This window comes from Aplidium turbinatum, chromosome 2 (genome assembly GCF_918807975.1).
Source record: "Aplidium turbinatum chromosome 2, kaAplTurb1.1, whole genome shotgun sequence".
In the NCBI taxonomy this organism is placed as follows: domain Eukaryota; kingdom Metazoa; phylum Chordata; class Ascidiacea; order Aplousobranchia; family Polyclinidae; genus Aplidium; species Aplidium turbinatum.
In genome coordinates, this window is record NC_137473.1 from 1132142 (window position 1) to 1157883 (window position 25742).

Sequence of the window (25742 nt, forward strand, 5' to 3'; positions counted from 1 at the left end):
ACTACTTCTGTTTATTTAGAGAATTTGTTTAGGTGTTTTAGGGGATCATTTAGGTGTTTTTTGTGTTTACTTTTTTATACCCATACTGCCATGCAAATGAAACGATTATTGTTTCAGTGTTTCTGAGATTACATTCGATTAACTTCTATTGTTAATCATGAAACCAGCGCTGGAGTTGCAAGTGGAGTGTTGTAGAAAACAAGGAAGGCCTCATTATACACCAGTGGTTCTCCAGCTGTTTTCTTTCGTGGCCCATTTTTACTGCACAAAAATTCTTATGCCCCATTACTTGTTTATGCAAGAAAAAAACTGCAAAATAGATTTAAAAACAAAAAAAAACGGCAGAAAATGTTCCAAAACAGATTATACCGTGCATCAATGAGATGCGTGCCCCTGAATTGACCAACTTGTAGTTACAGTGGTTCTCAACATTAATGCCGTATTCCTTCTTTGAAAGACACAACTATTGTCAATTTGTCCACACAATAATTCACAAAAAAAAACTAAAAACAGATCTGCACAAATTTCAAGCTGCCGCTTTCAGTTTGGCTATGACTTGATTTTAATCACAAAGTGGTCTGTTATTTGTAAAAATTCGACGTTGATCTAAATTACAAACTATGCGCTCAGTTAGAGTTGCCAGATTGGGCTACTTATCGCGAATTGGGCTACTTTTAATTCGCTTTGCGACTTGAATTTGAAGGTTTGCGATTTTTTGACATTTGCGACTTTTTGGGCTACTTTTTACTTCCAAATGCTTAACAAAGATGAAAGTGGAAAGAATCACAGAATAATCGACTTGCATCACGTCTCTCACTTTCGAGCGTTTTTACGTTTTTCTCTTTTCTCTTTTTTTGGTAAAAATGACCACGTCCACGTGACCACCTGTAGTGTTCCTAGCCAATGGGCGACTTGCTGAGTTACCCAGTTGGCCGAGTATTGTAGCCTTTATCCGGTTCTAAACATTTTTTAAAATGCAGAAGTTTCCCAGGGTTTTTTGTAAGTAGCCTACTTGCTATTGTTAGACTTAGAGAGTGAATTTTGTGATAGACTTATTTTTTGTAGTTAAGAGTTGGGTTTAAGTTTGAATTAGTAAACTTTAGACAAGATATGTATTGTTTAATTAGACAAAGACTAGAGGTGTACAGGTGTAGTGGGTAGTAATGTAGCAAATCTTATTAGCCTAATGTAGGCTAGCTGTGACAGTCTCATAATATTTTAAGTCAGCAACAATGGTAGCACAATAAAGGGAGCTGGTATAAAAGTCCCCCTGGTAACTCATCACAAAGAAGAATTGACCAAAACATGTGGATTGAAGTGTGTGAACAGTAAAGCAAAGGTAAAGTAGTTTCACCCTATATGTTTGGTCAAGTCCTGTCTTTGTCATGAGTTACCAAGGGGGGGGGGACTTGTATACCAGCTCCCAATAAAGCTAATAGAGTGACGTTAAAACTAATTTTGTGACCAGTTTTCCTCTGGTTAGCGCTACCCAGCGCTAAACTCTTCTCGTTAATCTTTATTGTTGGTGTAAGCATTATTTTGCATATATTTCTGCTCTGGTATTTGATAGTTCTTGTGATCTTCCCGATTACTGACTGTAAATATAATCTTTTTTCTGTTTAGGTAATTTAAGGTTATAAAGTTTAATTGTACAGTAGGAACTGATACCGTATAGGCTACTATCAGAGGTGGGCAGTAGCGCGCTACTTTTGTAGCGGCGCTACTAGCGGCGCTACTTTTTTGGTAAAAGTAGCGGTAGCGGCGCTACTTTTTAGTTAGAGTAGCGGCTGCAGTAGCGGCGCTATTTTTTTCCAAAGTAGCGGTAGAGGCGCTACTTTTGCTCAGTCGCACTCCCGCTACCCGCTACTTTTTAAATTAAATTTAAAAAATTGCTTGTTTTTTTTGCAATACTGGCGTGGTCAAGCAGCTATATAATCGGCTTGGTTGCAAAGTTTCGGTCTTTCCTAGCTGACGTCAACTTTTTCGGCGAATATCTCCGTGTGATGAAGCCTATCTGCTAGGCTTTAGACATTCTCCAGGGCGAGTCCAAGGCATATTACGGAGTCTTGCTTCCAACTATCACAATTTGCGGGAAGAAGTTGACCGAGATCAGTGATCTTGTGATCTGTGAGGAGTTGAAAGTGAAAGTCCTTGAAGGGGTGAAGAAACGATTCAACAAGTGCTTCAACAACATGAAATGCGTTATGGCATCATGTCTTCATCTCTCCTTCAAGACGTCGTGGCTACAATTTCTGCACTACGTTTCCACGGATGATGCTGACGCACTGCGAGAAAAAGTCAAGACAGATGTAATTCGACTGTTGCAGGAGACATCAAGCCAGGTTGATACCGAGAAGAGTGACACCAACATCAGTCATGACTCCGAGGATGTATTTTTTGGAGTGTTTGCGCCATCCCGTGAAACGTCGGTGCAGAAGCAAGCAGCAATTGTGGACGCCTTTTTTTCGGACAAGAGCAAGTCCTTGAGCTTTTCGAATACCGAGTTAAAACATCTGTTCATTAAATACAACACCCCCATTCCTTCCAGTGCTGCGGTGGAGAGACTTTTCTCTGTTGGAAAAGATGTGCTGGACTTAGTGATGTGCTGGACTTGGGGTCCAAAAAAGTGGGCAGGACTTGGTGACTCTCATTTTGAAATGCTCGTGTTTTTGAAAGTTGCGTAACAATAAATTTCCCTTAGAATGTGTTTTCTATAACGACGTTAAAATGACAGCATAAACGAATGATAACATTCGTTTTCAAGGTCATTTTTGTGTCACTAGGGACTTGAATGTTTCCTAGTGTCATTTTAGACAAAAGTAGCGGAAGAAGTAGCGATAGCGCGCGCTACTTTGACCCGAGTATCGGTAGCGGGTAGCGCGCTACTTTTGTAAATTGGTAGCGGGTAGCGGTAGCGTGCGCTACTTTGGCCCAAGTAGCGGTAGCGGGTAGCGCGCTACTTTAAAAGTAGCGGGTGCCCACCTCTGGCTACTATGCAATATCTTACAATTGGGACATGTTGGAAAATTATGCAACATACAAAAAGGAAATTTTCCTTGAAAGAAAAGCATCGTGCAGAAATTGGGCTACTTTCAAATCCATTTTGCTACTTTTTTGCTACTTTTTGTGAAAAAATCTGGCAACTCTGCGCTCAGTCATAAATAAATTAACGATTTCAATAGATTATTTAGATAAATTTACATTTGATTTACATTTCTTCCCAATTCCTTTCAACACGATTATTCCTCCCTTTAAGTTAAAAATTTCTCTTCACGGAGCCAAGTGGTTCCCTATCAGAACCATATTGTTGTACTTGTTGTGGTTGCTTAAAATCAACGTTCGTATATTATGCAACAGACGGCATTGATTACATCACGTCCCTAAATTATTGTTTCAATAATTAGAATGGAAATTACCATTCTGCAGCAAATTACAGAAGCACTGTTGCTACAATCAAAACAACCAGACAAAACACACAATGACAAGTGTAAAATTAACTATAGTAACACTTTAAATGAAATTAAATTTTTCACTAACTCTGGCAAATTTTTAAATGGGTCTGTGGCCCACCTCAAAATCTTTTCATGGCCCACTAGTGAGCCATGGCCCACCGGTTGAGAACCACTGTTATAAACAAATAAAAATAGAAAAAGTTGTTGATAATGATAAAGGCGAACTGTCGACATAGCTACAGTCTACTGTATTAATATTAGTATGCTGCATATAAAATAAGAGAAGAAACTAAAACCTCTACTTACTTCTCAGCAGTCATGTCGATGTTGCAGCACTACTCGCCAGCAAGACGAAACATAAAAACAACTTTCGATATTTAGAAGCAAATTGAGTAAAGTTGTTGCAAATAATCACTTCAACTGTTCAAGACCAGTACATGAGAAACTAGTTCTGTTCAAGCGAGTTAAACAATTTGTTTGGTGTATAAACCATCTCCTGAAAAAATATTTACAATCTTTTTTTTATTATCTTAGGAAGAAAGTTAATTATGTTGTTCTCAGGAATGATAAAAACCTTTTTTTAGTCGTTATATTTAAGGAAGTGGCTACATTTACGGCGCCGTAAATACAGCCGTTCCATGCCTTTTTTCTAATCTTTACGTCGCTTTTACTGCTCATGCGCGCTGTTGTTGGAAAAAAAGTGCATAAGTTCTAAATTCAACTGTTTTTGCATTAGAGGCGTGAATTAGAGGCGTGTGTGATCTTTGTCTGGCTCTTACTCTCATAGATAAGAGTTCGATTCCAACAAAAGGTGATTTTTTTTAAACTCAATTCTAACCCGAAGTGACTCAATCATTAGGCTGCGCATTTTTGTGGCTGTTCAGTTTAGTTTGTTTATAGTTTGGTTGGACCATCACAACGAAAAAACAGTAGCCTATATGACAAACATAGCAGAGGTCTAGAAAAACGTAGAAGCGACAAAACGCAGACGTTATGGCGCAGGGTTGCCAGATCCAAAATAGCTTTGCCTGCCAAATGTTTCATAAAAACCGCCAAAAACTGCCAAATTTTTCAGGGTTTTAAAAAATACTGCCAAAAAAAATGCCAAACTGTTAGTGTTAATAGTCACTTGTCCTGTTAATCAGAAAGGTCATACACCATACTATTTGGTGCTACATATAGCTCTGTGATTTCTGCCGCAGGCGGAGATAACGACTAATGATGATAGCTCTGTCTGATGGTATATTGTCTTAATTTAACTTGATAGACCACTTAGTATGAATAATGAAACACAAACTGCATGTATCAAGCTAAATTATAACAAACTTTCAAAGGTTGTACGCAGCCACATAGTTGAAGCTATCAAGCATTAACCAAGCGCAATCAGAGGAAGGTGATAAAGACCAATTGGCCTTGTAGTGCATGTTTTTACAAGTGGATGTGGAGCTATTCTGGCATCCGATGGGTTTTCACATGCATTCATAATATCAAACAGCTGTCTGAAACTTTTGCATCGCAAATATTCTGTTTGAATAAGCTTAACTGAAGGTGATCTACAGTGGCGTAACTAGGGGGGGGGAGGGGGGGGTGGACAGACTACAATATTAGATTTTGATTATAATCTGATAAAAAAAAAGGCAGTGGCTATTTGACCGGCGCCGGTCTTTCAATCTGAAACACTATTTGACCGGTCATGACGTCACTATGCAGTCACTTTTTTCTTTTTCTCTTTCAAAGCAAAAGACGAGAAGCGCATATAAGTTCTAAATCCAACCATCTCACTCAACTCGTAACGTGGCGCATGCGATACGTCGCCGCCTCCGACTCTAAAGGGACTGAGTTCGGTACTACCCGGAAGCGTTCTTTTTCTTTATTTATTTTTTTTTAACTAAATTTTGACACGAAGTGCATTTTTTAGTCAGTTTTTAATTATTTTTTATGTCTTTTCAAATGTGAGTAATAAAGTTAGAGTTTTTTTAATTTGCTGGAATTTGAGAATTTCTCTGGGTAATTTTCCGATTGTGGCCGTGCTAACTACTGATACGGTATATAGCCTACATAATTTTTCAATTCAGGCACGTTTTAAACTTTTCAAGGTTTTGCCACGTCTTCCCGTTCATTAACGTGCTGGGAGGTCTATATGTATCGATTTTTGTAGTTAGTATCTTTTTCGTCCCGGACGCGTTAATGACGAAAAATAAAATGATTGATTGATGTGACCGTGTTTGCCGAACGAAGCAATACATTTTTGCTCTCAACAAAATGCACTTTGGGTCAAAATTTAGTTAAAAAAGAAGAACGCTTCTGGGTAGTATCGAACTCAATCCCTCTAGAATAGGAAGCGGCGACGATCCACACGCGCCACATGACGAGTTGAATAAAATGGTTGGATTCAGAACTTATATGCGCGCTTCTCATCTTTTGCTTTGAAAGAGAAAAAGAAAAAAAGTGACTGGACAATGACGTAATGACGGTCAAATAGTGTTTCAGATTTAAAGACCGGCGCCGGTCAAATAGCCACTGCCAAAAAAAACGCATTTCATTTTCACATGCCATATATACGTAATAGACTGCATGTACGGTACTGGTGAAGAACTTCCGGTACCAATTCAGCAGCTCAAGTCAACAAAATTCTTGGTAGGCTGCACAGTGACCGTGTTCTCTTTGAGACAGTACCCTCCCGTATAGGTTTATAGCCTACCTGTATGTCAACGTGTTCAGCCCAGCCAGCCATTCATACACAGTACAGCATACCGGTAGGCCAAATACGTTCCGGTTCAAATTTCTACAAGACCTCTGGCCTAAGCTATACTTTCAACTCAAACGGTGCGACTGCGCATCATTAACCATACCCTGTTAACACTTACTATTGGCAAGAAAATAAATGTCAAAACCGCATCTCTCCAGCTGCCCAGTCCAACTCCAACTTTGGTTGGTGACTGGTGTGACTGGCCAGGTAACGACTAGAACATCACACAACTAAGGCAAAATAGCCATGTCCATTGAGTCCTGTCTTTGTCATGAGTTACCAAGGGGGGTGGGGGGCTTATATACCAGTCCCAGGTATACAAGTCTCCCCCACCCCCCTTGGTAACTCATGACAGACAGGACTCCAGCTGCGTGGCTCTTTTGCCTTAGTTGTGTGATGTTCTAGTCGTTACCGACTGGCCAGTGGCCTCTGGTTTGGAGCTTCCATTTCAATAAATTAAGAATTCAAAGTTTCCAGTCCATAAATTAAAGTTTTTTGATTGACTTTCATTAATAAAAGTTTTTGAAAAAACTGTAGTGGTGAGTTGCACCGGTACCGTAATAATTACAAAAAAAATGCCAGACACAAAAATAAAAAATGCCAAAAAAATGCCAAACTGCCAAACGTAATTTTCTCCTGCCAAACGCTTTCAAAAAACGCCAAATTTGTGGAATTTGGCAGGAAAAACGCCAATATGGCAACCCTGTTGGCGTGCATGACAGCAAATAGTGTTGTGCGGATATTGAAATTTGATAATCCAATCCAATCCGAAATTTTTTAGAAATATCCGAATCCAATCCTGATCCAAAGATAATAGGAAAAGCAATATCCAATCCAGATCCGAATATCCGAAAACTAGCATTATACTTAAGCAGACATACCGGTATGATACACTAACATTTTTTTCTTACCCTGTCCCTACCATCCTTGTCTCAATTGCAGCATAATGAATTTATACTGATATTAAAGTAGCACTCAGCCTACCCTAATCAATCTGAAACACAACAATAAACGACAATAACAAAACAAAGAAAACTACTGTTTTTGAATAAAATGATACAAATTAGGCTAGCCTATGTCATTATAAGATCAGTGTATAATAAATTGTCACCACATGCTCACTTCCATGAACCATACAGAAATGTAAGTCGTTCAGAAAACTATTCTTCCTCAGACCTAAACAAAGAGTTGAGTACAAGTAAAGCATTAACAGTTGATAATGTGAATAAAATCTAAAATGTCAAGTCAAAAGCTATCAAAAGCATAATAGTATACTGCACAGAAACAGGAGATCTACTATGGCAAACTTTTTAGCTTCTGCTGGGCACCGGCCAGCACTTTCTAGTACCGAGGTAGGCTACTTTCATCAACCTCTTAGCGTGGCGTGCCTGCCTTTGCTTAGTTGCCGGTTTGCCTCTGCTGCTTTGACTGCGACAGACTGCGAGAGTGCGAGTCCCGTACAGGTACATCGGTATCAGACTAGTGCTGCCAGATCTAAGGAGGCTAGCTTGCCTGAAACGTAGAACAGCAACTACATGGAATTTATTTCATTCAATTTATTAAAACGTAACTAAACAAAGTTAAACAAATTCGGATTCGGATAATCCGGCTCCGGATCCTTCTTGAAAAAAATTGAATCCAATCCAATCCGGATCCGAAAAATTTCTTCAAATCCGGCAAGATCAGACTCCAAAAATCCGGATCCTGAACAACACTGATAGCAAAGCAGAAGGACAATCAGTTTAAAATAGTGTTTCCCAAACTTTTTTTTTAATAGCGCCCCCCTGGACAATGAACAGAGTATCAAACGCCCCATCAACAAAAAAAAGTACAACCAAAGTTGTTTTCCATTCATTACAACTTCAAGTCCAACTCTAATGAGACAGATGAGGTTGGTGCAATCATAGGCGCCGGGTTTTGAAAATTGCCGGGGGGCAAACTTTCTAGCCGACTGATTGCTTACATTCAAAATGTTGATGTTTGTTTGCGTCTATCTGCCATTGTATTTCGCCAAGCTTTATAGTGTAGGCTCAGGCCTCGAAATTCACGGCGGACATATCCGCCGTCACAGCATGTGATGTCCGCGGCAAGTATCATCTGGATCGGTCATATTTGTCCGCCGAGAAACAACACAGGATCTAGCGATACAAATGGTCATTGCATAGCACAAACAATTATTGCAATAATATATTTTCCAGCGCATTCTAGCGCGCATCTAGAAAATGTAAATACTGTATCCCTTAGCTTCCATTCAAGGAGGAAAACTTCCGATTTTTACGTTGCTTCAAGGATTGATGACATTGAATCAGCGTAACAAAGGTGAATTTTTCGCTAAGAATCGATAGGAGTACAGGTAGACCTACTTCTATACTACTCACGCGCAATTTAGTTCAAGTTTTACGTCACAATATCTGGCTTTGATCTCCGAGTAATAATGATACAGCAAGTTTGGTTACTAAATTAGATTATATATACGAGTAGGCTATTACAGCAAGATGCAACAAAATTTGTTAAGTTTTGGTATTACAGTAAGAAAGAAAAGACCCATGAAAAATTCACTTTCGCTCACATGGCACGCAAAAATAAACTTAAAGAAAAAAGCCTGTGAAACTTTGTACAGCAGAAAATAATAGCGTTAGTGTAGAAATTTTCCGACTCCTGCCCAGAGTATTGTGACGCAATAAGCCACACGAGGGGGAAGTTAATCAGTTATATGACATATTGACCAGCTAAACGGCGCTTTGACTCTTCAAGCGCAAGTCGTTGGTCAGATGAAAGCCTTTCAGAGCAGTGGCGTAGCCAGGAAAAAAATTTGGGGGGGCCAAATATTTGATGAATTGAAGAGAACGACAAAGTGTTTGATTTATGACATCGCCACCTGATGTGCAGTGGCGTATCCTGGTGGCTTGAGCATTGAGCAAGGGGAAGCAATGAAACTGGTTGGGGTTAGAGCGTGCCGAAGGCACGCATATTTTATGGGAGTCCGGGGGCATGCTTCCCCGGAAATTTTTTGCAAAATTAAACTTAAATAAGGGATTATAGCGCTTTCTGGAAACGTTTTCAGGGTAATATTTGTATGAAATTTATTAGCAGATAAACAGCTATTAACTTATTAAAGGTAGCTCTTACACACGAACGGCAAAATCTACGGCTAAAATTAGAGAACACCAAAAACTCAGCTACACAAAAACCCAACAGAGTAAGCCATTCTAAAATTGCTTCCACAAATTGGTTAAAAGAAACGTAAATCGAGTATATTTTGCCCGATTTACAATTTGCAAAATTTATTGGTGTCTTTCTGTGTGTCTAAAACAAGTCCTTGGGGTGTTAATAGCCAGATGTCTTGGAAAATGTTATAAATTTCTACAAATTTTATTATATTGTAAACAAAGAGCTCAACTTCGGAATCCAAACTTTGAAAATTGGGGGGGGCCATGGCCCCTTAAGCCCCCCCCTGGCTACGCCTATGTTTCAGAGTGACTTTAATGATATTTTAAAAAGCCTTCTAAAACCGTAGTTATAGTTCTGAAATGGCGAAGAATTATTATCAAGATAAAGTGATTAGGCATGACGATCGACGGCTAAAACTGGTGTGTCCGCCGTGCGACTTAATTTGTCCGCCGAGATAGCTGCTCAGACCGGACACGTTTGTCTGCCGTCAACAAAAACGAATTTCGAGGCCTGTGATAGGCTACTTCGAATGATATGCTAGTCACTTTGAACTTTAGCTCTTAATAGGCGTAGATACTAAACTGAGCAAACTGCACCTCGTTGTTGACACTCCCAAGAAAAAACAAAGCGGAAGAAATCAAGAAAAACGTATTTCAATCACTGCTACAATGCTTCAACGGCACCACGCTGGCGTTTATCAGCTACCGTACTTCTGCTTCTTTTGTTATCTTAGGAGCAGCGCTCTTGTTGCAACAAGTAGATCTTTTAATTGAGATCGATCCGAAATGAAGGTCAAACTAACGCAAATTTGAACTTAGAAACATTTGCTTTAGGATTTTTTTTTAAATAATTTGCGGGGGGGCAGCCACCCCGAGCTAAATTCACGGGGAGGCGCCGCCCCTCCGGAGTCGGCGCCTATGGGTGAAATGCCATCAGCCTCTTGATATCGGGTTCCAGTTTGGATAGGAACAATCTTAAGTCTCCCTCTATCTAAGTATGTCAAGACGGTTTCTTTTGTTATCCAGAAGCATTGTCATGGCACTGCAAGCACGCTCCACCAAGTATGTATAGGCTGAGAAAGGCTATGATAAAAACTTTGACCCGATTCCACACGTGAGGGTATTTCTCTTTGATTTGGTTCTGCAATCTGCAACCATAACAATTGATGCGAGATATTGAACTTTGAGTGCAAAATCGCTTTGCAGTGTTATCAGTTCCTTCTCAAGAATTCCATGTTCAGAAATATTACAGAATGGGTCGATTATCCAGTCAGGGATTTCTAAATGGAATACATCCTGGAATCGAACTCCCATGTCTTTGTGTACTTCTTGAAGATGATTGCTGTACGTCTCTACATCAACATCAGATATGCCTTTGTCACTGGCATACGCGCCGACTTCCGGGGGGGCCGGGGGGCGGTGCCCCCCGTAAATTCATGGTTGAGGGGCAACAAAAATGGTTATTACAAGTGGTGTTTCAAAGATAAAACACTTTGCGAAAGAGATTTTGATCATTTAAACGGACTTAAAGAATGCCGAAAGCGAAAAATAGCCTACGTTGCTCCTCTTGCCCGCAAAACAGCAGTTGATCGCATAGCTTTCTCATACGGTATCATTTATGGAAATTTCAAAATAGCTGGTAGAGTAACTTACACTGCTGGAATAGGCACGTAAGTATTTACTGCAATATTAAGTAAACCAGCTAAATTAGACGCGCTATTTTCTACGAGGTCTTCCCGCTGTGAGATCAATTATGATTCAACAGAGCGCATTGTTTTGTTCGCAATGTGTGACAATTACCGGTAGATTGAAAACCGATAAAAGAAAAAGTGTTTAATGGTCTTGGTCGCAGATATTGCTTGCATTAGCGACGTCTCTTACCGCTATTATCACCTAACTAACCTGACATCACTGTTTTATGCGGCCGTTAAGGTTTTACATCAACTTCAACGATCATGGAATGTTACGTAATAAGAACAATTATATCCTACACGTAAAAATTAAAAAATTGATCTCTTAAAACAGCTCTTTCCGCTGTTTTGTCTCGTGAGCTTTGCATATTGCTCAACAAGTGCATAAAGTTTAGAATTGATAAGAAATCATTAAATTTGAAAATTAAGTTTGAATCACTACAAATGAACGCATTCAAAAACTTTTAGTTCGACCGACGCCATTACACACTCCGTAATCTACGTCGGCAATGATTTTGCCGCAGCAAAAATGTGTTCGTTTTGAAAACTGCCGAGCTTGTCCTGTGTATAAATTGAACCTGTCTTTTTGAGGTGAAAATCACTTGTGAACATCTCGACCTATACTCGAGCATATACGGTATTCGATATAAAGACGTTCGATAAAAAAACAGAAGAGAAAACACTTCGCCGTTGTTTACGCTTTGAAGGTAAGTAATTAACAAAACGAGCAAAACGAAGCTAATAAAACTGAAAGCGTGTTTCCACTCTGCTTGAGATCATGACTTTTTGGGTTTTATTTCGATAACTTCACTGTCTCGGTCGTTGTTATTCACTCGCACGAAAAGGAAAGGAATCGGCTTGTTTTCCAACTGTTCCAATTATGAGCTAACAATATCAATTTTTTTCGACTAGGCGTACTGCATGCGTAAAACTAATCGTTTCAAGCAGCGGTTCCAATAAATTCAGTTTGCGACCTAGGTGTCAATATAAGCAAGACACTAAGCTTAATCAAAGACTATTTTAATTGAGTAAAATAGCGTTATGGTTATGATTGTCTAGAACGTTTTTTGCCTAGACTGGATAAAGTGCAGGCCTTACTTATTAGAAGAAATGGTGTATTGAAAACGACAATAATAAAACGAAACAAACAGTTGCTTACCGAATTCTTACATATTCCCTAGTCACTCCAAATCTCCAGTTCTCCAGATTTATAAAACAATGACCACTCCAGTCCATGCCAAAACGTAAAAAGAAAGATCAACTAGCAAAAATTGTTAATGCATGGCCGGGTCACTCAAGCATGAAAATAGAATGGAGCAGAGATACAACAATAATATTAAATGGGCGGGGAATCGTTTCTAACATACCCACCCCCAAAACCAGAGTTTAACAAATGAGGGTTTTACCACTGTAAAACGATTACAACGAAGCAAAATACAAACCAACTAATTGCCACAAGGTGGCCAAATAAACGACAATGAACATGAATTATGCAAATATCGACCAGAATCAAAAATATTCGCGGTTAGCAAGGATCACAATTGCAACACAAAGGCTGGCTTGCATTACACACAAACTTAATAGAACATGCATAACAGTAGCCTACAGAAGGACATCGAAGACACGCCCAAGAGGAGTTAAAAAACCCTTTTGACCAACATGCTTAGCGATTGCTAAAATTAAGCACAAAAACATAAGTCTACCGACAACTGGAAGTCAGCATAAACGGATACACGAAAAACAAATGATAGCATACATGGTACCAGTGGCAGAAGTGGGGATATGGCATAAACAAAAGCACACATACAACCTAATACTGCACAATGCTATGACCAGCGCAAGTGACATTAACGTCAGAGCAAAAGTAGGCTACCAGAAAAAACACGCGACTGTTAAGTCGAGTCGTGATAATTAAGCAATGAATTGACAAAACACGAAAAATAATATCGCACATAGCAAAAGCATTAGTAGTGAGACAGGTGTGTGAAATAGTCAGACCAAAAACAGAGCTAGACTGCTACAGTGTAAATAACTGCAGGATGCAAATAGAAACAACACTATTAATGGGAGTCAATAACACAGTTATGGCAGAACTGCTGGATGCAAATGCATCGACGACGCCGCGCTAGCTGCGGTAGTGAGGAGCACAAGAATAATAATAGTAAAATAAACACAAACACGCAATACAATTCAAATATGAAACCTAAGCAGTATGAGCAATGTCAGTTGTGCAATCGTGCCAACCAGCCAGCCTAGAAAACAAAATTGTCATTTTAAAAGTCCATACTGCCCTCTAGCAGGCAGATCTTTCTGATGTCGCGAACAAACTCTGTACCGTCAGCAACCTTTACTCGCACGCGTCTGACAAGTTTATTAGTGTCCGGCATAACTTCCTTTACAATAGCCTTGAGCCAGTGCCCACGTTTAGTTGCCTCGTCCGTTACCAGTACCAAATCGCCTGGTTTCAAGCTTGGAGATGTGCCAAACCACTTTTGTCGGGGCTGCAACAGAGGGAGATATTGCAACAGCCATTGTTCCCAAAACTTGTTTGTGAGGTATTGGGTCTTTCTCCAAGAGCGTCGATAACCGTCAGCCTTCATAAAAACATCTGGCGGTAGGGTGTCACAAGCTGATCCGGTGAGTATCATACTTGGAGTCAGGGCTTGCAGATCATCTGGTGACGATGGGAGCGAAGTGATGGGACGATCGTTTAAAATTCTTTCAATCTCTGCTACCAGCGTTAGAAGGTCGAACTCATCCAACGTAGCGTTTCCTACCAGCGACCGCATCAATTTTCTTAATAAACGAAAAAATATTTCGTAGAAGCCGCCTTGATGTGAAGCACGCGGAGGGTTGAAGTGCCAGTTCGTTTCATGCCGAAGTAAGGCATCGGTGACTTTCTTTTGATGGAGGTTCTTGAGTCCTTGCCGAAGTTCGCGGTCTGCAGCAACAAAGTTTCCTCCGTTGTCACTGTACAGATCAGTAGGACAAACGTTTCTACGGCTGCAGAATCTTCGGTAGGCTTGAATGAATGCACTTGCCTCCAGGGATTGCACGACCTCAAAGTGCACAGCACGGGTCGCCAAACAATTAAAAATACAAACATATCGCTTAACACTGCTGCGGCCGCTCTTTACCATCAATGGACCAAGAAGGTCAGTGCCAGCAGCTTGAAAAGGAATGGATTTGTTTACGCGTGGAGCAGGTAAGTTGCCCATCTGCTGTTTTCCGGCGGTAGCTTTCCAAAAACGACAGTTCATACAGGAATGCAAGACCCTTTTGACAGCTGATCGCCCTTTGACAATCCAATAACGGGAAGCAATGGCGGTAAGGACTTGTGAGCATCCCATGTGTCCTTCTCGTTCGTGATACCTCATGATCACTAGATCGGTGATTGGGTGCTGATATGGGAGAATGATCGGATGCCTTCTTCCGCTTGACAGAGAAGATTGTTGCAATCGCCCACCAACTCTTAACGTTTCGTTAACAACATAGGGGTTTAGGGACTGTAGCTCCTTCAAAGCCACATGCTTCTTCAACTGCAGGTCGGACACGAGTTCCACCGGGGCGTCAAATCCTGGGTGGTTATGGAGAACTGCGAACACCGTCGGGTATGCTTGATGCTGGGCGGCTGTGACAATGGCAAGTTCAGCTTCGTCCATCTCCTCGACACTGAGCGAATCTGTCTTAACAGTCAAGGAGTCATCTCGGCATTTCCTTTTCAGGTACAATTTGAAGCGAAGCAACCATGCAACCGTTCTTTGCAGATCGTGGAAATGCGAGTAGCGGGTAAACAACCGACAGAGAGAGTCTGAGTCCGTAATCGCGTGTTGCTGAGCTGAGCAATGTTCAATGCTTTTAACCTCTGGATCGTCTGACGAAATTCCGCCAACAAAGTCGGGCTGGTTTGGCCAATTGCTCGTGACATCATGCAAAAACTTAGGACCATTAAACCAAAGCTTAGCGGTATTAACTTTATCAGGCCAAACTCCCCGAGACGCGAGGTCAGCGGGGTTTAAAGTAGTCGGTACATAATGCCATTGATTGACACTGGTAAGCATGTGAATAGTGCTCAGCCTATTAGCCACAAAGGTGTGGAAACGAGTCGAAGTATTATTAATGTAACGCAGCACAACAGTTGAGTCTGTCCATAAGACAACACAATTGAATTTAAAATCACACTCCGTCAGGATAAAATTGCAGACTTTGGCAGCGAGCACAGCAGCAGTGAGCTCCAGGCGAGGTACGCTAACAGGCTTTAATGGAGCCACTCGAGCCTTGCCAAATAGAAAATTACAAATTACTACAGAATCATCATAAAACACTTTAACATAAAACACGACCCCATAGCCACTGGTACTGGCATCACAAAAACCATGCAATTCAAAGCGGATAGCACATTTACCAAAAAGAGTCAGGCTTCTAGCGATGGAAACACATTCAAGCTCTGGAAGGGCCTTTAACCAAGCTTCCCAATTAATGTTTACTGGCCCAAGGCCATTAAGGGGTTCATCCCAATCAAGTTGAGCGTCACATGCCTGCTGCAGGAGTTGCCTAGCAGGTAAAATGAAGGGTTGTATTAGACCTAGTGGGTCGTATGTTTGCGAAATCATGGAGAGAACGCCTCTCCGGGTGTTAGGCTTTTGTTGGATACTCACCCTCACCTCCATGCAATCGCTCGCAGCATTCCACACAACACCAAGGGTTTTCTGCGTTGGAAGCTGGCACTGAGGCAAATCGACCTTCGACGCCAAGTCTTCCTGCAACACAGAACTCAAGACCTCTGCACTGTTAGACAGGAATTTAGTTAAATGGAAGCCGCCACTTTGTAATAGTTCACGCAGTTGTTGTATTAGTTCGATAGCCTGATCCGGCGATTCACATGAATGACAAATATCGTCAACATAAACATTTTTTAAAACTGTGTTAACAGTGTTTTGATCAGCACCTGCTTCATTGTCTTTGGCAGTCATCCGAAGTGCGAAGGCAGCACAGCATGGCGACGACTTTGCTCCAAACACATGAGTTTGCATACGGTAGTCGACAGGTTCCCGCTTGAGATCATCGTCCGGATACCATAAGAATCGAAAGGCATCCCTGTCTCCTTCGTCTACACGTACTTGGGAAAACATGGCCTTAATATCGCCCACAACAGCGATCGGATGTTGCCTGAAGCGAAACAATGTTCCTACAAGGTTATTGGTGAGATCTGGGCCATGAAGCAGCTTGTCATTTAATGACACGCCTTTAAACTTCGCGCTGCAGTCGAAAACGACTCTAAACTTGGCCGCATTGGTCGTGCAGTGATGGGGCACATAGCACGTCTTCCCTGGTGTGTCTACCACACCAGTTTCAAGTGGCACAGCATAGCCACATTTAACATATTCCTGCATTTTATCACGATACTTATTGAATAACACCGGGTCAGTAATAAATCGGCGCTTCATTCCCTCTAGGCGCTTGAGTGCCATAGAGCGATTATTGCACAAGTCCGGGTCTTCATCCTTCCACAACAGCCCTACAGAATAGTGTCCATCCACCTTCTTCACCGTGTCCTGCATGATCTGCAGCGCACGTTTATCCTCAATTGAAGGACAGGGGGCCTGTGGCTCATCGATGTCATTAAAATCCTGCAACAATACATTTAACATTCTATCGCAAGACTCCTTTACGCTAAGAAAGTTTACCATTACTGGTGAGTTGAGTTGCCTATCGCCACCATCTTTCCCATAAATGGTCCAACCCAGAAGAGTGTGCAGTCCACATGGTTCTCCTGGTGCGCCAGTACGAACTTCCTGCAAAAGATAAGCCTGGTGAAGATCGCTGCCCAATAACAACTCAACCTTCCTATCTTTTAGTTCAGGGAACTTTAAGTCCTCCAAATGACTATATGCACTACTAAGTGCTTCGGTGGGAATACTGTGGCTGACATCCACAATCTGGTCCATCACCAGAGCATCTGCAACGGAAAACACAGCCTGCTCTTCCATTCCCTGCACAGCCAAAAAATCAATTTTCTTGTCATGAAAGGAGACAGCATTGGTGGTCAGCAACTCCACATTGCTTTTTGTCGCAGCAACCCCTAAGCGAGATACGAGGCTTGAGGAGCATAGACTGACGCTAGAACCTTCATCGATAAAAGCATAAGTATAGGTATAGTTGGAGGGGTCCCCAGCCCATACCTTAACTGGCAAAACCTTAAAAATTGTTGTCCCAGATGTTGCTGGCACAGTTGCGGACGTTGTTGCTGAGATGCCCTTCTTCAGAGCAGAGGGGCTTTCCTCTTCCACACGGTTTACATGCAGAAGTGAATTATGCCTCGATCCACACGTTGCACAAGATTTCTTAAATCTGCAATCAACCACTCTGTGGCCTGCTCTCAAGCAACAAAAACACAGTCTATGCTTTTGCACCAGGGTTCTTCTTTCTGCAACAGGCTTTTGTTTAAACATCTCACACTTCCATAGGGCATGCGACTCTGCACACAAACAACAGGACTCTTGCTTATGGTTAGCAGATTGGGAAATCTGCTCTTGGGTTGTGCAAACCGAAGCACGCTTGTAGCCACCTTGCGGATTAGATCGAGCCATCGTTGGTTGTAGAGCTCTCTTAACATCTTTGCCTGGTTGCATAAGATGGCCATATTGGCTGTCGGCTCGAGAGGCTGCATCCTCGACCAAGACTCTTAAATCGCCAAACGTGGCACAGTCCGATCCCAAGTGATTAACATTAACAAACTGCTCCTTTAACTTATAAGGAAGTCGCAGGAACAGCCGTTGAAGCACCTCATCACTGTTTAAAAGATGGGACTTACCCCAGCCATCGAAACTGACTTCACACTTATACATCTTGTCGCAAAGCTTTGTGAGGCCCGGCGCATCCCACTCTGAAATAGGGGGTCCTTGCAGCAAATCTTCCTTCACTTTGGCCATGAGTTTTCCAGGGTTGCCAAACCTTTTTCTCAATCTATCCCATGCCATTCCATATGCTCTTTCACTATTTTGCAAGCAACTCAGGCCAGAAATTACTTCCAAGGCCTGGCCTACACAATTGTCCTCCAAAAAGGCGATGCGATCTTCAAAGCTTAGATAGTTTGACTCAATGTATCGTTCAAAACGCCTTTTAAAGTTAAAGAACTTTAACACATTGCCGTCAAACTTCTCCAGCGACAACCGAGGACCATGAACATTTTGAAACCCTGCACTGAGCTGGGGTTGAGGCACGACGATGGGAAATTCACTACTATTATTAGCTTCAGTGCGAAAGGGAGATGTGTAAGGATTAAGAATATTACTAGCACTACTGCTGCCCTGAAGGATACCCTGTTCTGCTTTTACAGGTGGTATCTTTACACCACTCTCACGGGGTGTCACGTGACTGCTAGACTCAGCAGCTTTGCCTGTGTCACTGCCTGCATCCATAACTACCGATGATGTTTGATGTGACACTCGCTTGGATTGCTCTCGACAGCTTCGAATGAGGGTAGAGCATGCTTCAAGCAAACCATAAATGCTTTCCCCCATACGGTTCATCCTAGATTCTATTGAGCCTGATTGCTGTGGTTTGCATTTGAGTAAATCTAAACGTTTAAGGGAGAGCTTCCTTTGAAGTTCAAGGCATCTTTTCTTTACCTCCAAAACTTCAGAAGAGCTCAGGAAATCATCACTTGAGCATAGCTCCATGTCGATGGAAGTTATGCCAAGCTCGATTTCAACCAGCTCTTGTTCTAACACAACAAGACCTGGCAGCTCTTCGCTACTGTCATGTTGACCACTAATATTAGAGGCGGCCTCATGCTGCTCTGTTGAGCCACTAGCATAACCATTTGGCTTACTCCGTCTTGGAGTTTGCTTGGGCTTTTTACGAGCCATAATTAACACACAGCAATATACAAGCTACAAAAAACAAAATCTGTATGGTACTTACCTTTGGTGAGGTGACAATTGACCTTCACGATGTTACGGAGAATGTCAGTAAGCAACCTACTAAAATTACAGGGTTTAACGGTAACCAGTTCTACCTGACTAGAACAATGGCCTGACAGAGTACAGGCTTAGAAGCTTCAATCTTTGGCAGACCTGACAAGACTGCCCAAAGTGAAGATCTATTTACAAAATTTAAACCAAGTTTACAACGTGGCGGGCTCAAAGGCACAAACCAAAAAATGAATCCTTGGCAGACCTGAAAAGACTACCCTAGGATAACAAACAACTAGTTACAAAGTTCAAAGAAACTTTACAGCATGGCAGGCTCAAAGGCACACACCAAAAAAATGAATCCTAGGCAGACCTGAAAAGACTACCCTAGGATAACAAAACAACTAGTTACAAAGTTCAAAGAAACTTTACAGCATGGCAGGCTCAAAGGCACAAACCAAAAAGTTAATCCTTGGCAGACCTGAAAAGACTACCCTAGGATAACAAAACAAATTACACAACTAGCTAAAGTGAGCTAGACAAAGGCACATACCATAAATGAATCCTTGGCAGACCTGAAAAGACTACCCTAGGATAACAAACAAATTACACAACTAGCTAGAGTGAGCTATACAAAGGCACATACCATAAATGAATCCTTGGCAGACCTGAAAAGACTACCCTAGGATAACAAACAAATTACACAACTAGCTAGAGTTAACTAGACAGGCATAACCTTGCACCAAGCAAAGGTATGTTTTATAAATGATGTCTAGAACGTTTTTTGCCTAGACTGGATAAAGTGCAGGCCTTACTTATTAGAAGAAATGGTGTATTGAAAACGACAATAATAAAACGAAACAAACAGTTGCTTACCGAATTCTTACATATTCCCTAGTCACTCCAAATCTCCAGTTCTCCAGATTTATAAAACAATGACCACTCCAGTCCATGCCAAAACGTAAAAAGAAAGATCAACTAGCAAAAATTGTTAATGCATGGCCGGGTCACTCAAGCATGAAAATAGAATGGAGCAGAGATACAACAATAATATTAAATGGGCGGGGAATCGTTTCTAACAATGATGTCATCACCTTTCTCGCCCCCCAAGGTTTTTTGAAAAGTCGGCGCCTATGGTCACTGGTATCAAGTTGATGCAAGCTTGAGATTTGGAAAAAGTCTCGTCTATCTAAATTTCTCTGATACAACATGAGCTAATTACTGAAACCAGACAGTGCCGATTTCACTTTGATTAGATTTACTTCGTTACCCAGAAGGGATACATTTAATTCATGAAATTTGAAAAATATGTGGCACGAAACAGCTTAATTCGCTTTCAGGATTTTGCTCTATTTCGGTACCACAAACCTAAGTTGTTTCTGGTAAAACACAATGGTCGACTTGCCTTTGCTGAGCAACCAAACATCGGGAGCTCCCACTCAAGATTGCATGTAAGGCAACGTCGACTAAAGCGTGTGAGGACTAGTCACCCTCCCCCGCACTGGTAACCCCCGACGTTCAGAACAACGCAAGACACTCTACCTTTGCGTGTCTCGGGCAAACCCAGCCCTCAGACACTAGTGGGGTGTTATGAAACAGCTTAATCCGCTTTCGGGATTTAGCTCTATTTCGGTACCACAAACCTAAGTTGTTTCTGGTAGAACACAAGGGTCGACTTGCCTTCGCTGAGAAACCCAACATATAGGGAGCTCCCACTCTCGCATGTAAGGCAAAGTCGACCAAAGGTCGTGAGGACTATAGTCACCCTCTCCCGTAAATATGTCTGACAAGCAGGCGATATCATTTATCACAACCAGAAGGCCATTAGCAAGATCAGGGTGACAACTCTGTAGAAATTCCACAACAGTTTCAAACAGCGAATAAAATCGTGCAAGGCAATTTTCCTTGAAAAGCCATCGTAGTCTACTTCGGTGTGGAGTAGTAAGCACTCAAAAGATTGGATTTGCGTAATCGCAGTGCTTCAAAGTAAGTCATGCGTTATGACCTCAACAAACTTGTAAGGTACTGCAAAGCAACGTTGCCAACATAATTGCATGATAACAAAATGCTTTGCAATCCTCTTGTAAATGGCACCCCGATTTACTCTCAGCGCCCCCCAATCGCCCACTTCATAGCCAGCGCTCCCCTTCATGGTTGCAAACGCCCCCAGGGGGCGCTGGTGCCCACTGGTTTAAAATATGGCACGGTCGTAACACCTAAAATTTTTATAAATTTAAAATTTTTTGTTACTCATTTTAATTGTTGAAGAAAAAAAACTCACTAGCTTTTTTTTCTCTTTGTTTTAAATTTTAATAAGGTGTTACAGTGGCGGATTCAGAACGTAATTTATGGGTGGGCCTAGGAAATATCTTGGTGGGCCTTCACCAATAATGCTACGGCGGGCCAGCATACAAAAACTTAGTGTTACCGAATATCTTTCACAAATGCTGTGAAATAGTGATGCACAGACAATTCAGTGCCACTTAGTGGTTCTAGTGTTAAATATTAATATGTTTTTTTTCATAAATCTGATTTTGGGCGGGCCCACTGTCAATCTGGGTGGGCCTGTACCAATCAGGCCCACCCGGTAGATCCGCGCCTGAGGTGTTACGACCGTACCATATTTCAAACTGATAGTCCTGCTTTGCTATCATGCATGCTATAACCTCGGCGTTTTGTCGCTTCTACCTTTTTCTAGACCCCTGCTATGTTTGTCATATACGGTACTGTTTTTCGTTGTGATGGTCAAAAATAAAAACAAACTAAAAGGCCACAAAAATGCGCAGCCTAACGATTGAGTCACTTCGGGTTAGAATTGAGTTTAAAAAAAAATCACCTTTTGTTGGAATCGAACTCATATCCTTGGGAGTACGAGCCAGACAAAGTTCGCACGCGCCACAGATTCACTTGGCAAAAGTAGTTGAATTTATGCACTTTTTTTCATTTGTTCTTTCGTCTTTCACGTAGAAAGAGAAGGTGAAACTGAAAGAAAAACATACGCAGCAACCAGCAAGCACACAGATGCAGCAACAGCGTGCGTGCGCAGTAATAGCGACGTAAAGATTGAACAAAAAGGCATGGAACAGCTGTATTTACGGCGCCGTAAGTGTAGCCACTTCCTATATTTAAACGAAAGACTACATAAATAAATCTACTGCCGTTCATTTTCTTCAATAAATAAACTCAATGCTATGTTTTATAACAATAATAATGTTCTATTTTGCACACATTGTGACATAAACAGGTAGCCATCAAGTCAGTTGCTGTCATTAGTTAGGCATGCTATTATGTGTCTAGATGAGAAACAACCGCATAATCTGGAGCAACGTTGAATCAACATCATTTTGAAAATTGCACAGAGTTTTACCAATCAACCATACGGCGACATTTCTGAGGGTCAAAGTTATAAAACACTAAATGGGATGCATAGTAGTAGAGCTGGACGGGTGCAACCTAGTTCGTACCCTGAACAGTTCGGACCCTCAGTTCGTACCCTGAAAAGATCGAGAGAAAAAATTAAAAAAAGCCGAAGTCGCTGATCGCAGTTTAATAGCACAAAGCCGAAGTCGCTGATCGGAGTTTCCGCAAACAAACTCGAGGGTTAGGGTTAGCGGAAACCGCGGAACTGCGGAAAAATATTTGCGGAAACTGCGATCAGCGAGGGTTAGAGCAGAGCATAGATTACTCGATGATTAGAGTTAGGGTTAGCCGAAACTGCGGTTAGCAAAACTGCTGAAAAATGTTTGCGGAAACTGCGATCAGCGAGGGTTAGAGCATAGATTGCTCTATAGTTAGGGTAAAGGTTAGCGGAAACTGCGGAAAAATGTTTGCGGAAACTGCGATAAGCGAGGGTTAGGGTTAGAGCATAGAAGATTGCTCTATAGTTAGGGTTAGGGTAAAGGTTAGCGGAAACTGCGGAAAAAGGTTTTCGGAAACTGCGATCAGCGAGAGTTAGGGTTAGAGCATAGATTAATCTATGGTTAGAGTTAGGGTAAAGGATAGCGGAAACTGCGGTTAGCGGAATCTACGGAAAATGTTTGCGGAAACTGCGATCAGCGAGGGTTAGGGTTAGAGCATAGATTAGCCTATGGTTAAGGTTAGCGGAAACTGCGATCAGCGACTTCGGCTTTGTGCTACCTTTCTCTCGATCTTTTCAGGGGGAAAATTTTAAAATGTTTGCGGAAACTGCGATCAGCGACTTCCGATTTTTTTAATTTTTTCTTTCGATCTTTTTAGGGTACGAACTGAGGGTCCGAACTGTTCAGGGTACGAACTAGGTTGCATCCGAGCTGGACCAAGCTTCCCTGACCTGGCTCTCCACCACCTGCTCTAAACTTTGAAATGTGACTCATGCAAAAGAATCTCGACATAGTTGCTTTTAAACTTCAATGGACCAAGTTTGGACGTCATCATGTAATGCTTGGTGCTGCACCATGTTAATTATTTATAAACTTTGTGTGGGTCCAATTGTTTCAAAAGTTTTGTCGTGAAAATAACCCTCTGTTTCTCACTTGACGAGATTGGAGCTAACCTATCTTCATCAGTTCAAGGTCTGTGTTTCTTAAAACAACCAATTAAGGCACAGATTGGTGTCAGTCACTCAACTTCATCACAGTGAACCTAATAACTACCTCTGCATATAGTTGGGCAAACTACAGATAAAAATCATAATGGAGACCAAACATCAGCAGATTCAAGTTACTTCATTCAAGATCAGGGATGCCAGCGACAAATTTCAATAAACTTAGATTGTGTAAGCATTTATTTGCTGGTTTGTATTTTCATATAATCACCCATCGCTTAAACAATTCAATCGATTATTTCAACATCATCTTTACGTTCTTTATGTTTAAGCATTCAGCAGCAATTAGTCGTTTACATGCGAATGAAATAATGAATATAGAACCTTGTCACTCTACTCTCGCCTACAACTGATTTCTATGTTAACTTTGCTAGGAGGAGCAAATGAACTTGAAAGCGAAGACCAAGGAGATTGATGAGGAGGAGGTTCAGATGCAGAGGAAGTTGAATGAGATCAAGATCACTCAAGGAGCAATGAGCAAGAGATATACCAACACGGAGCAGAGCATCGCTGAACTCCAGTGAGCGAGTGACTTCTAAATATTGAATGGAAATGTTTCTTGAACAAACATTTTTGAAGCTTGCACCGCTTCGGGGCATTTTGGTAATTTTCCATATCGTCTCCTGACGAAGGCTGAAGATGAGTAGCATGATTTTAAAGCAATACAAAAACAGACCAACATTTCCTTTGCAATATAAACAGTTTCAGTCTTAAAAAATTTGTTACTCATATTTGTGATATATTAATAATCCGATAATTCGAGTCCAAAGACAAATTACAATCCATATCTCTTCTTTTTTACAATTCTGATGGCAGCTGCTGATGAGAGTCAGAAGAAAAACTGCAGCTTCGAGTTATGCGCAACCTTCTACTAGCTAATTACCGTAGCCTACTACACAATATTTATATTGTTTAATGTTTCTAGGCTCCCAAGCTGAAGAACATAAAGAAGGAGCGTCGATTTGCAATACTAGATGTCGTTAAAGTGGTCCTGAAACAGAAGCTACTTCAACCCTTTCCTAACAACACATTAAAATTTCATCATCAACAGCATCGAACATTACGTTGATACAACGTCGTCTATCGTTGATATAATAAATAAATAACATTTTTTAAATATCGATCTTTGTTCTTGAGGTGATCATCATCTAAGTCAACCCAGATCGTATCCATCTTTAACTAGATGACTCATCCACAGAGTCCTTCATCTGGTGTAATATTCGAGCTCTCCATAGTGTAATTTCGTCTTACGAACTGAAAGATGCACGAACGCCTCCAGCTATCCTGCCTCCTTTTATTCACTAGTTGCTCTTTTCTTTAAGTATACTTGCGAGGTAAAACTGTGCGTTATTTTACTTGTGTTGTTTCACTCAAGGTTACCGTATTAACGATTGTAATGCCAGATTCGAGAAATATTACTTTTTTTGGTTGTCAGACCACTCGGCATACGACAACTCAGCAAACACATTTCAGCTACAGTCCAAGTCAGCGAATGAGATTGTACCAAGCATCGGACTTGTTTGGTCGTCGCTTGCTAAATTGAATTTGTTTGTGACAAGTTTCGGTTGCTTAGTTTAATCATTTGTCAACTTTAGTCACTTACTGAAATGATTCTAGCTCAGTTGTCACTTACTCAGTTCACAATTGCTGACTTGTAGGAGACTCTTGTTCATGCGTTTGGATATTTTCGGTCTGGTTTTTGGCATTTTTTGGAAGTTCTTTATTGGCGTTTTAAATGGAAGTAAAAACCCTGTTTTAGTTATTATTCATTGTTCATTGTTATCGTGTTACCTCTCCGAATCTAAAATTCTATTTTAGGCTGATTTTGTCAACTTTGCCGATGCTTTGCTTGATTTTGTCAACTTTGCCGTTCTGTGCATGTTTGCGCCGGCAGAAAAAATAAATTGAATTGTTGAGAAGCATAAAGCAAGATAACCGATAATAACAAAGATACATGCCCAAACCGGGTCAAAACATAATAAATGTTTGCTTGTAGACTAGGCCTACCAGCAAAAAGTTTGAAGATAGTATGTTCATTGTTCAGCTTCATTATGTTGTGTCGATATAGTGCAAAATAAAGGTAGGTTACCGATTTTGAATTACAATAGTATAATAAAAGTACCAGCACAGCCAATTTGTAACTCTTTCACACAATGGCTACATATTTAATGTAGATTTGTAG

At 41.1% G+C, this 25742-nt stretch overlaps 2 protein-coding genes across 2 annotated transcripts in view; both read right to left on the reverse strand.

Moving 5' to 3' along the window:
* Positions 1 to 3929, reverse strand: part of LOC145765073 (rho GTPase-activating protein 39-like) — a 28153-nt gene extending 24224 nt beyond the window's left edge. The window contains exon 1 of the mRNA XM_082576811.1: positions 3759 to 3929. Within this exon, the coding sequence (XP_082432937.1) occupies positions 3759 to 3772 (14 nt within the window). The 5' untranslated portion in view covers positions 3773 to 3929. The remainder of the gene's footprint in view (positions 1 to 3758) is intronic.
* A 9406-nt stretch (positions 3930 to 13335) lies between these two features.
* LOC145765714 (uncharacterized) lies at positions 13336 to 18933 on the reverse strand. The gene is made up of 2 exons (XM_082577537.1): positions 15468 to 18933; positions 13336 to 15206 (listed from the first exon to the last, which is right to left on the reverse strand). Exons 1-2 carry the CDS (start codon positions 18931 to 18933, stop codon positions 13336 to 13338), a joined length of 5337 nt encoding a protein of 1778 aa, XP_082433663.1.
* Between the last annotated feature and the right edge of the window lie 6809 nt (positions 18934 to 25742).

Bases quoted from the DNA above. Each gene is read 5' to 3' on its own strand.
- LOC145765714 (XM_082577537.1), bottom strand. From the start codon at position 18,933: ATGGCTCGTAAAAAGCCCAAGCAAACTCCAAGACGGAGTAAGCCAAAT. The intron at 15,207-15,467 runs GTAAATGTGCTA...TCTTATGGACAG, and splicing joins TAGAAGCCTGACTCTTTTTG to ACTCAACTGTTGTGCTGCGT.